At 44.3% G+C, this 12,939-nt stretch overlaps 1 protein-coding gene across 5 annotated transcripts in view; it reads right to left on the reverse strand.

Moving 5' to 3' along the window:
- LOC310668826 (integrator complex subunit 6-like) overlaps positions 1-12,939 on the reverse strand; it is a 165,921-nt gene that overhangs the window by 66,955 nt on the left and 86,027 nt on the right. For all 5 annotated transcript variants that reach the window (XM_083422149.1, XM_083422145.1, XM_083422146.1 and 2 more), the window contains 4 exons: positions 10,536-10,688; positions 5,432-5,564; positions 3,474-3,568; positions 600-710 (listed from right to left, as the gene is read on the reverse strand). Coding sequence is in view for 4 of the 5 variants with exons in the window: in XM_083422145.1 (XP_083278271.1) it covers positions 600-710; positions 3,474-3,568; positions 5,432-5,564; positions 10,536-10,688 (492 nt within the window). In the remaining variant the exon portion in view is untranslated. The remainder of the gene's footprint in view (positions 1-599; positions 711-3,473; positions 3,569-5,431; positions 5,565-10,535; positions 10,689-12,939) is intronic.

Raw genomic sequence — 12,939 nt, forward strand, 5'->3', positions numbered from 1 at the left:
TTCCTCTACCTGTGTAATTCCCTCCAAGGGCCCCACCACCACTTACCTGAAAACGGAAACAGTCAAATCTTTACCTATCTTAAAATACAGGAAAAAAGGACATTCCTTTAGTGATTTACTTACGTTTCCGAGAACAATTCAAAGTGTTGGTGCTGACCTTGAAAGCCCTAAGCGGCCTTGGCCCAGTATACCTGAAGGAGCGTCTCCAACCCCATCGTTCAGCCCGGACACTGAGGACCAGCACAGAGGACCTTCCGGCAGTTCCACACTGCGGGAAGCCATGTTACAGGGAACCAGGCAGAGGGTCTTCTAGGTAGTGGCACCCATGCTGTGGAACACCCTCCCATCAGATATTAAAGAGATACCTGACTTTTAGAAGACATCTGAAGGCAGCCCTGTTTAGGGAAGCTTTTAATGTTTAACAGACCACTGTATTTTAATACTTTGTTGGAAGCCGCCCAGAGTGGCTGGGGAAACCCAGCCAGATCGGCAGGGTATAAATAATAAATTGTTGTTGTTGTTGTTATATAACCAGAGCAACACACACACACAAATCACTATCAATGCACTTCTAATTTCAAAGGTTTTGTCAATACTACCTGTTGGCTGAGTTTTTTAAGGTAAGCGATAACACTGTAACTAAGTCCACAATCTAAATTTTCTGGTATCAGATTTGGAGCTCCCATCATCCTTAGTGCTTTCTTTAATGGCTGTAAGGAAAACAAAAGAAGTAAGAATAAGAAGAATATAAGATCTTTGCTTTTTTTAAAAAATATGGTCTTTAAAAAAAGGTTCTCACTATTAAGTGCTATATAATGCTAAGGCAGAGTTGGAAGGTGGGTTTCGGATGGCTCACAGGGGGCATTAGATAACATAGCCACATGGTACTATGCAGTATGGCACCACCAGCTGATTTCACACAGATGCTACAGACCCTGACTGCTGGGATGATGCAAGTCCATACTGTGGCATCTTGCCCAAGCTATGCAGGTGATTTATGTCGCTGCCACTCTGCCATCTAGCTTCCTCCTCAGCTCAGTTTTTCTGTTAAATGTGGTTTATCCATGGATCACTGGGCAGTTTGCAATATAGAAAAACACAGAAATATGTATCATAACAACAAACACAAACAATAACTCTGCCTCACATCTTTAGAGGCCATAGATTTTTTTCTATATTTAGGTAGGTAGCTGTGTTGGTCTGACGCAGTAGAAATATATATAATAATAAAAAAAATGTCTAGTAGCACCTTAGAGGCCAACTAAGTTTGTTCTTGGTAGAGAGAGAGAGAAAGAGAGAGAGAGAGAGAGAGAGAGAGAGAGAGAGAGAGAGAGACTATCATAGAACAATCACAGGGTGGGTCACAACATGGTATAGCAAATACCTAAAGCCTGTCAATAAAACAAAGTGATTTTACAAAAGTTCAATCAGATAATCACATCTCCTTTTGTATACTTGAATCAGAATGTCATGCAGGTCAGCTGCCTTTTCATGATATGTTAACTGGTGGTACTGTGTCAAGATATCAGCTGTACATAAAGAATTAAGGATAATTTTATTATCTGAAGAAGTGTCCATGCACACAAAAGCTCATACCAAGAACAAACTTAGTTGGTCTCTAACGTGCTACTAGACAATTTTTTAATATATATATATATATAGATTGTTTCATTGGCCAAAGGCCTGGGAGAAGAGGAATGTTTTTGCCTGGTGCCTAAAGATATGTAATGAAAGCACCAGAGAAGCCTCCCCGAGGAGTGCATTCCACAAACGGGGAGCAAATACAGAAAAAGCCTACTCTTGTGTTGCCACCCTCTGGACTTCTTGTAGAGGAAATGAAGAAGGGTCTCAGATGATGATTGCAGGGTCCAGGACAGTTCTTTTTTTTTTTTTTAAATAATTTTTATTAACAGGCCAATCATATCACATTGTTCAAATCACATTAATTCCAGATTATACAGCCAAATTTTAAATTTTTTGGGGGTACCCATATATCAAGCTCCGCACAAGTCCAAGTTCCAGATGACTCCAGACATCACTTATTTGCTGCTTTTGTTCGACAGTTCCATCCAGTTCGATTCGGATAGACGTTTATTACCTTCTTTCTCTTCTTGTTATTATCATTTATTCCTTTCTTTGCGATCTCTGATAATTTTCACAAACAGATTGAAAGATTTGGTGTCACTGTGTGGGTTTTGTAGTCTTCATTATTCAGGAACAGCCTCTGTTAGATACTTCCATAAACAAAATTAATCTTTGGTCTGTCCATTATTATTCCTCAGGCTGGCCCGGTAAATCAAATAAATTAGTTAGGGGGCTCTGTCAGGTCAAACTTGCATTCCAGCATTCCTTCTCTTTCGCACCGTCCTGATACTCCTGATACTCCTCCCCCTACTTCTTCTCCGACCGGCCTGTCTTGGCGAGACGCCATTTCTTTTTAACTGCGTCATAAAAATTTTCCTCCTTCTCACCATTCAATCTTCTCTTGTTGTATTATATTTCCTCCCACACAAATCTTAAAGTTCTGTTTATGAATTATAAAACGTGACGATCTTATTTCTTCCTGGGGTGGAGGGTATTGTTATCACATATGCAGGGAAAATAGGAAAAGTTTTTCCCTCCACCCCCCCTTCATTCCAGCCATACATTCTCATAGTGGTAGTTCAGCAAAAGATTTACTTATCCATCCGTCACTCCCGGTCACAGAGATCCATTAATCAGCAGTCCTTATCGTCGAGTTTCACTTGATATATGTGCTTCAGCCTTCCAAATCTATTTATATCCAATTAGTTCGAATTATAATTCCAAGCTGAAGCAACCAGCACGCGCTGATTGGAATCGGCGTCGGGAAGATCTGACTCCACCGAGGGCTTGTGCCAAGTGTTCAGCACCCCCGTCTCTCGAATCAGGGGGTGCATTGTGAACACCGCTGGCAGGGCAGCCCGCCCCATACCCTTGGGGGGGGAGGAAGGCTGCCTACTTCCCATAGCAGCCCCTTAATACCTCGTATGGGTCAGAGAGATGTTATTGTCAGCCATCTTCCAACGCGCCACCTAGTGGCCCCCCAGGGTCCAGGACAGTTCATATAAGGAGAAGTGGCCCTGGACGTATTACGGTCCTGAGCCATTTAAGGTTTTATAGGTCAAAACCATCACTTTGTAAGGTTGAGGAGAATTAACAGGGACACATTTTCCCTGTCTCTCTCTCAACAGAGGTCATCATACAGGGCGACCAAAGCAGTTTCTGTGCCAAAACCCGGCCAGCAATAAAGCAATCTTTCCAACAAGCAGGAGAGGAGAAACAAAAGAATAGGTACTGGAGTTGTGCTAAACACCAACTGCAAGAGAGCATTTAAGGAAGGACGAGTAAGTCATTCCATGTTGCAAAGCTTTTGAATCCTGGCTTGTGAACATTCAACGGTTTTGCTTCCAGCATAACACACAAGACCCATCAAACTGACGAGAGGTACATACCATCAAGTAGTAGGGAGGCATGGTTTTTAAGTAGTTATCCAAAGATTGCCGCCACTTCAAATTTGGCTTAAGTTTGTGAACCTTAAATAAATCATCTGCAAAGGAGAAACAATACAAGTCACAAATGTACACAACAGTGCAAGTATCCCAGCATCATGCTCCATAGGATTGTCCCTTAAAGATCCAGAGAGTACTAATAATCCCAAGGACAGGGCTCTCTCCTCCTTATGTTGTATATTCAACTTTTACACACCCCAAGTCAGGCTAGATCTTAGCAGAGTAACAATCACAACTTTTAATGAAGAGAACGAGCACTGCTTAGTCTGAAGACTTCTGAAGTCCTAAACACCTTGGATTCTGCTAATCTTAGATACTGTGTGTGTTTAAGTTATGGCACTAAATACTGAGAGCCAGTGTGGTGTAATGGTTAGAGGGCTGGATTAGGATCTGGGAGAGCAGGGTTTGAATTCCCCCTCAACTATGAAGCTCACTGGGTGACCTTGTGCCAGTCACCATCTCTTAGCCTAACCTACCTCACAGGGTTGTTGTGAGGATGAAATGGGGAGGAGAACCATGTAATGTAATAAATAAAAAGAACAATAAAATGATATTTGAGAAGCTATTCAACAGTCAAACTATTCCCAATAGAAGCTGGACCCAAAACTAGACTGGTGACTGGGAGTGGCCCCTGGGAGCCTATAACACTGGTCCTAAAGGATCTACATTGGCTCCCAGTACATTTCCAAACACAATTCAAAGTGTTGGTCCTGACCTTGAAAGCCCAAAACGGCCTCGGTTCTGTATACCTGAAGGAGCGTCTCCACCCCCATTGCTCTGCCCGGACAGTGAGGTCCATCTCTGAGGGCCTTCTGGCGGTTCCTTCACTGCAAGAAGTGAGGTTACAGGGAACCAGGCAGAGGGCCTTCTCAGTCGTGGCGCCCGCCCTGTGGAACGCCCTCCCATCAGATGTCGAACAGATAAGCAATTATGTGACTTTTAAAAGACATCTGAAGGGAGCACTGTTCAGGGAAGCTTTTAGTGTCTGATGCTGCATTGTGTTTTACTTTTTTGTTGGGAGCCACCCAGAGTGGCTGGGGCAACCAAGTAAGATGGGTGGGGTATAAATAACAACAACAGGGACACAGCTTGGGTGGGCACACACCATTTTCTCTGTATTGTCCACACAGTACATTTGTTACTGTGGCTGATAGTTCTTGCACTCGATTATATGTAACACTCAGACACGGATGAGAGAGTTTATTTATGATTTTTCTTCTTCAGTGACAGAGTAAATCATGACAGCTATATACAGTGGGAGGGGTGTTTCTCTCTCTGAAACATGCCACATCCTGAAAGAGGGAAAAGAATGGAGGATCTACAATCATGGTTTTTAACGTTAAGGTATAGTTTTAATAACCATATGGCCACATGGTGTTCTACTTTTAACGTTCATAATGCATTATTAAAATGTGACACCAGAGGGCATTGCAGAGCAGAAGGGAAATAGCATTTTGCTGGAGGTCTGCCCTGTGATGTTTTAAAACAATATATCTAATATCGCTCTAATAATGTTAAACAGGTCAGTGTAGATCTAGCCTAGGTGAGGAGCATCAAAAATGCACTGGAAGCAGGTGACTTTCCTCCTCTACTGCAGAGAAAAGAGGGTGTGCGTAAAAATCCTCTCCTCCCAATGAAGCAGTTTGTAACAATCTTTCTCAACCTTGGGTCCCTAGCTGTTGTTGGATTGCAACTCCCATCATCCCTAGCTAGCAGTACCAGTGGTCAGGGATGATGGGAGTTGCAGTCCAACAACAGCTGGGGACCCATGGTTGAGAAAGCCTGCTCTAGACTCTCCAGTCTCCCAACCCATTTAAGAAAATGGCTGGCAAGTAAACAGCAGACAAGACAGATAGTTCCTTTTCTAGTTGGTTGCGCTGCAATGGCTCTGCATCACTCACCTAGCAGAGGGAGGAGGACAGGGTAGTTGTAAGGCATCACAAAGAGATTGACACATGTTAGAGTGGTGCTGGCCTTCAAATACCCAAATGGATGGCTCAGTTCACTGTACTTCCCACTGCTGCTCACAAATACCTAGAAAAGACAACGGAAGAGACAAGGTTTATTATACACAAGGGGCTACTGGGTTTCAGATAAACCACATTTTTGAACTCCAGCGGGAACATTTTTACAAAAAAAAGTGGTGCATGTTTTTGAGAGATAGACATTGCCCAATTATTCGCCTCCTTGTCTTGAAAGCACAGGGGAGAAGTCCTGGACAGTTTACTAGTGTTTGGCCCATTCAGCGTACTACAAGATACAGAAACAGCAGTTTCATGAGAGCTTTCTAATCAGAGTTAATCCAAGTATCCTAAAATCATTCAATTTATAATAAAATTATCCTTAATCCTTTATGTACAGCTGATATCTTGACACAGTAGCACCAGTTAACATATCATGAAAAGGCAGCTGGCCTGCATGACATTCTGATTCAAGTTTACAAAAAGAAGATGTGATTATCTGACTGAACTTTTGTAAAATCCCAATCCCAGTCAATGGAATACCAGAGCCAGCATGGGGAACCTTTGGCCCTTCAGCTGCCGCTGAACAGCTAGAGGGCCAAATGATCCCAACCTCTGTACTAGAGACTGCATCAAGGCTTCTTCTCATTCAAAATTTAAGTGCTTAGGCAGGCCCTTTTAGTCTTCCCTGATGCTGGAGTAGATATATTAAGTAACTGTTGCAGTTTTGAGTGGTATTGGCTCCCTTAAACATTGTATGGACTGAGGCTCCTTGAGGCCCTGCTTCTTGTCTAGATGGTGGGATATACAATTTTAAAATCAGAAAATTTTAACTGCCTGAAGCACATGGCTACCCCATCCCTGCATGTTGTTCTAGATGGAAGACGACAGATCACCCAACTGCCAGCATTTGGGACAAAGGCAATGGGATGAAGTTCAAATCAAACAGCCATAGTTTCTTGATAAGAACTGGAGAGTTAGGGAGGGAGAGGGTACACTACAATCCATAACAATCCCAGGTGTTGAGAGGATGTAGAAGCAGCCCCAATTTAATTGTATTTGGATTTTTTAAACACGTTATAGGGCTTTGGAGATCTTTCTGGATTCAAAGGTGGGACAGAAATAAATTAAAGCTGTATCACCACTTCACTGACTGAAGATAAATGCATGGCTAGAATCAAAGGAAAAACAGCGACCACCAAAACTCAGCTCTGCTGAGCAACACTTCTATAAATGTGTACAAAGCCCAATCGTAAGTCAATAGCAAACAACCTGTTAAATAATTTGTGAAGAACTGCGTAGCACCGTTTATTTTTTATCCCTGATTTTAAAGTATCGGGATGCAATTTATACAAAAATAAGGTTTTTTGGGTGTTTTTTTTGTTTGTTTAGTCCAGGGGTCTGCAACCTTTAAGACAAAAAGAGCCACTTGGACCCGTTTCCGAAGAAAAAAAACCTGGGACCCGCAAAACCATTGTGACATTTAAAACAAATATATCTCCGGAGCTGCGATCTGACAGTGGGTGGGAAGGTGACGTCGGGACGGTGCGTGACTAATGCACGCACCGCCCCCGTGCGACGTCACAGCCAGTACAGCACCCGCCACAGTGGGGAGTGTCGGGGCGCACAATGTGTCTCCTCCCCTCGCTAGTATCCGCCCCGGAGCCGCGGCAAAGGTGTAAAAGAGCCATATGCGGCTCCGGAGCTGCAGGTTGCTGACCCCCGGTTTAGTCGTTTAGTCGTATCCGACTCTTCGTGACCCCATGGACCAGAGCACGCCAGGCACTCCTGTCTTCCACTGCCACCCGCAGTTTGGTCAGATTCATGTTTGTAGCTTCAAGAACACTGTCTAACCATCTCGTCCTCTGTCGTCCCCTTCTCCTTGTGCCCTCCATCTTTCCCAACATCAGGGTCTTTTCCAGTGAGTCTTCTCTTCTTATGAGGTGGCCAAAGTATTGGAGCCTCAGCTTCACGATCTGTCCTTCCAGTGAGCACTCAGGGCTGATTTCCTTAAGAATGGATGCATTTGATCTTCTTGCAGTCCATGGGACTCTCAAGAGTTTCCTCCAGCACCATAATTCAAAAGCGTCAGTTCTTCGGCGATCAGCCTTCTTTATGGTCCAGCTCTCACTTCCATATATCACTACTGGGAAAACCATAGCTTTTACTATACGGACCTTTGTTGGCAAGGTGATGTCTCTACTTTTGAAAATGCTGTCTAGGTTTGTCATTGCTTTTCTCCCAAGAAGCAGGCGTCTCTTAATTTCGTGGCTGCTACCACCATCTGCAGTGATCATGGAGCCCAAGAAAGTAAAATCTCTCACTGCCTCCATTTCTTCCCCTTCTATTTGCCAGGAGGTGATGGGACCAGTGGCCATGATCTTCGTTTTTTTGATGTTGAGCTTCAGACCATATTTTGAGCTCTCCTCTTTCACCCTCAATAAAAGGTTCTTTAATTCCTCCTCACTTTCTGCCATCAAGGTTGTGTCATCTGCATATCTGAGGTTGTTGATATTTCTTCCGGCGATCTTAATTCCGGCTTGGGATTCATCCAGCCCAGCCTTTCGCATGATGAATTCTGCATATAAGTTAAATAAGCAGGGAGACAGTATACAGCCTTGCCGTACTCCTTTGCCAATTTTGAACCAATCAGTTGTTCCATATCCAGTTCTAACTGTAGCTTCTTGTCCCACATAGAGAATTCTCAGGAGACAGATGAGGTGATCAGGCACTCCCATTTCTTTAAGAACTTGCCATAGTTTGCTGTGGTCAACACAGTCAAAGGCTTTTGCATAGTCAATGAAGCAGAAGTAGATGTCTTTCTGGAACTCTCTAGCTTTCTCCATAATCCAGCGCATGTTTGCAATTTGGTCTCTGGTTCCTCTGCCTCTTCTAAATCCAGCTTGCACTTCTGGGAGTTCTCGGTCCACATACTGCTTGAGCCTTCCTTGAAGAATTTTAAGCATAACCTTGCTAGCATGTGAAATGAGTGCAATTGTGCGGTAGCTGGAGCAATCTTTAGCACTGCCCTTCTTTGGGATTGGGATGTAGACTGACCTTCTCCAATCCTCTGGCCACTGCTGAGTTTTCCAAACTTGCTGGCATATTGAGTGTAGCACCTTAACAGCATCATCTTTTAAAATTTTAAATAGTTCAGCTGGAATACCATCACTTCCACTGGCCTTGTTATTTGTAATGCTTTCTAAGGCCCATTTGACTTCACTCTCCAGGATGTCTGGCTCAAGGTCAGCAACCACACTACCTGGGGTGTACGAGACATCCATATCTTTCTGGTATAATTCCTCTGTGTATTCTTGCCACCTCTTCTTGATGTCTTCTGCTTCTGTTAGGTCCTTTCCACTTTTGTCCTTTATTATGGTAATCTTTGTATGGAATGTTCCTTTCATATTTCCAATTTTCTTGAACATCTCTGGTTCTTCCCATTCTGTTAGTTTTCTCTATTTCTTTGCAGTGCTCGTTTAAGAAGGCCTTCTTGTCTCTCCTTGCTATTTTTTGGAAATCGGCATTCAATTTCCTGTATCTTTCACTATCTCCCTCGCATTTTGCTTGCCTTCTCTCCCCCGCTATTTGTAAGGCCTCGTTGGACAGCCACTTTGCTTTCTTGCATTTCCTTTTCATTGGGATGGTTTTCGTTGCTGCCTCCTGTATAATGTTGTGAGCCTCCATCCATAGTTCTTCAGGCACTCTGTCCACCAAATCTAAATCCTTAAACCTGTTCCTCACTTCCACTGTGTATTCATAAGGGATTAAAATAAGGTTAGGCTTAAATAATATGAAACTTGTTTTGGTACTAAATTATTTATTGTTAACATATCACACAGGTATTATAAATAAGAGCATCTCTAAAATGGTGCAACTTCCCTGAACTTGCATCGAAGAAGTTTGGTACATGTCAGATGGCAAGGGTGGTTGCTCACGAGTAACCAGGCAGGACTCTGACCTTTTACAGGTTTTATTTTGGTGCAAAACGATTTACAGTGCAGAACCCCAAAGTTCATGTCTGCCTCAATCGCTAGCAGAATCCGGGCGTGGTTGTTTCCTGGACCTCCCCCAACATAAAAGTCGTTACTCCCAGCCTTTTCCTTCCCTCTCTGCGCTTTAGACTTCTGCGGGTGGGCGACGGAGGGGGCATGCTTCCCTCCTGGCCGGCTTTGCCAGAAGTGGTGCTGAGGCTCCCACCAGAATCCTCTGGTGCTTTTACCTCTTCCCCAATGGAGGTGGGGCTTTCCTCATCACTGGAAGAGGAACTGCTTCGCAAGATTTTCGGAGGCTCCCTGTAACACAACTGCCCCTCTGTTTCCCGCCCCTGTTCCAATGGCAGTTCCCTGACAGTACACATCACCACTGAAGTACTGCAGGTTATTTAACAACTGCAATTTCAGTCATGGCGTATAAACATGTGCAGCTGCTACCTTATGGCTGGGACTGAAAACTGTCTCAGGAATAGAAAGTTATTTTGTAGCTCTGCTAAATTTGCCTGGATACGCCAAGGTTCAAATCTTGGGTCTTCTGCATGCAAGGCTGAGAAAATTTTAGCTTGCTTCTGCCATCTCGAAGCTCAGCATTCTCTCTACTTTCCCCCCTGTTGGTATATGCGAAACTGAAACTAGTAGTCGATCCTTATCAGCACTGTGTTCTGGAAACTAGAAGCAGGTGGCTTCTAGGTAAGAAACATGAGTTAATGTTCATGTACAATGTTTTTTAGGCCTGGATAAGAGACTGAGAGAAAGAACTGAGCTTTGTTCCTTTCTTTCTCTGCTCTTCTTAAGCAGCGGACCATCCTAGCAGCATGCTAATGACTGATTTATGGGTTAATGATGTACAGAACCATTAAGTTGTAAACTGGCAATAAACCTTACTGCCTGGGCCGTGGGCTTGTATTGCATCGGTGATTGTCTGCAAAGCATGTGGAAATGTGTACACCTTTGTGAGTTGGAAAATATACTCACTAATATCCAACACCCGCTTCACTGATCTCTCCTGCAAGTTTGCCCAACATTAGCTTTGAGTATATAGCAAATACCTGCCAGCAGGAATGAGGTAATTTCCGCTCCAAGATGTACTGCGTTAAGGGTGATGGTTCAAGCTCATACTTGTCAAATGGAAGCTTATCGATTACCATAGGCTCACAATCCATGCAGGAGAACCTCACCACTGGATGGGCTGTGCGGGGAGGCTTAGAAGGAAGAAAGGGAATCAGAGCCAATTAGAGGAGAAGGAAAGCCACAAGTTTGCTTAACATTATCCCCAGAGGTACTTTATCTGCTATTCAAGAAGGTTAAATTATAACATTTTTCATAAGCCTCAATAGTTGCAAAGAAAAATAGGGTAACACACTAGTTATCTAGCGCTATTTCTAAATGTTTGAAATGTCCACATGCCTTTTGTATTATTGTGATAATGATCCCCATAGCAGGAGACAGAGGTTGCGGGGGGGGGGGGGGATGATGATGATTATTTGAATTTATACTGCCTTACATCTGGGGGTCTCAGGGCGGTTCACAGAATAAAATCAATATATAAAACCACAAAATACCTAATAAAAATAAAAACAACAACCCAATAGCCCCCCCCAAAAAAATCAAAATTAAAAAGGGCATAGGATGTAAATTGGATCAACCTAAGGGCTGGTTAAAAAGGAACGTTTTTGCCTGGCACCTAAAGATGTATAATGAAGGCGCCAGGCGAACTTCCCTGGGGAGAGCATTCCAGAGATGGGGAGCCACTGTAGAGAAGGCCACATTCTCGTGTTGCCACCCTCCGGACCTCTTGAGGAGGCGGCACATGAAGGAGGGCCTCAGAAGATGATCTCAGGGTCTGGGTAGGTTCATATGGAAAGAGGTGGTCCTGAGCCGTTTAAGGCTTTATAGGTCGAAACCAGCACTTTCAATTGGGCCAGGAAACTAATTGGTAGCCAGTGCAGTCAGACCAGGATTGGTATAATATGCTCAAACTATCTTGCTCCAGTGAGCAACCTGCCTACTGAATTATACACTAGCTGAAGTTTCCTAACTGTCTTCTGAGGCAGCTGTAGGTATGACGCATTGTAGTAATCTAACCTTGAGGTTACCAGAGCATAGACAACAGTAGTTAGGCTATTCCTGTCCAGACCGGGGCATAGCTGGGCCACCAGCCGAAACTGATGGAAGGCACTCCGGGCCACTGAGGCCACCTGAGCCTCAACAACTGCAGAGGATTCAGGAGTACCCCCAGGCTATGAACCTGCTCCTTCAGAGGAAGTGTAACCCCATCAAGAGCAGGTGACCTCCCAGCCATCTGGTCTAGGGAACCACCCACTAAGAGTGCCTCAGTCTTATCTGGATTGAGCTTCAGTTTGTTGGCTCTCAACCAGTCCATAACCAAGGCAAGACACTGGTCCAGCACTTCCACTGCCTCACCTGCAAATGTAAAGGAGAAATAGAGCGGAGTGTCATCAGCATACTGCTGACAATGTACTCCGAACCTCTGGATAACCCCACCCAGTGGTTTCATGTAGTACTGAAACCATCGCAAAGCGGTGCCACCCAACCCTAGTTTGGAGAGTCGCTCCAGAAGGATACCATGGTCGATGGTATTGAAATCTGCTAAGAGGTTGAGAACAATTAACAGGGACATGTTTCCCTTGTCTCTCACTCGACAGAGGTCATCATACAGGACAACCAAAGCAGTTTCTGTCCCAAAACCTAACCCCTGACTGAAATGGATCCAGAAAATCAGTTTCTTCCAAAAGTGCCTGGATCTGGTCCGCGACCACTCACTCCAGAACCTTGCCCAGGAAAGGGAAATTAGCAACTGGCCGGTAGTTAGTTAGGTTTTCTGAATCCAGGGAAGGTTTCTTAAGGAATGGTTTTACCACTGCCTCCTTCAAACAAGCAGGGACCACCCCTCTCATAAAAAGGCATCGTTCACCTCCCTGGCCCAACCAGCCATTCCTTCCCTGCTGGTTTTTATCAGCCAAGTGAGGCAAGGGTCTAGAGCGCAAGTGGTCGCCCTGACCAATCCAAGCACCTTATCCACATCCTTGAGCCTTACCAACTGAAACTCATGCAATACACCAGGACTAGACTGTACTCTGGACACCTTATGTGATTCATCTGTTATAACAACAGAGTCAAGGTCTTGGTGTATGCAAGCGATTTTATCCTCAAAATACCATGCAAACAAGTCACAGAGAGCTACCATTGATTCTACCACCTCCTTTGGGCCAGTCTTTAAAAGGCCCCGTACAACCCAGAAATAATGAGCCCTTACCAGTGTTTGGTTGCATTCATTCAGATCCTTCCTCCTCTTGTGTTCAAGCCGTCTCCCAGCTTGTTTCCTCGCCCTAAGCTCTGGAGTATAACAGGGGGCCAATCGGGCTCCACAAGGTGGGAGAGTGCACTCAGGGGCGCTCATGTCAATGGCCCAAGCCATTCGAGTGTTTTCCC

Source organism: Podarcis tiliguerta (assembly GCF_965153285.1).
Source record: "Podarcis tiliguerta genome assembly, chromosome: W".
Classification (NCBI taxonomy): Eukaryota; Metazoa; Chordata; class Lepidosauria; order Squamata; family Lacertidae; genus Podarcis; species Podarcis tiliguerta.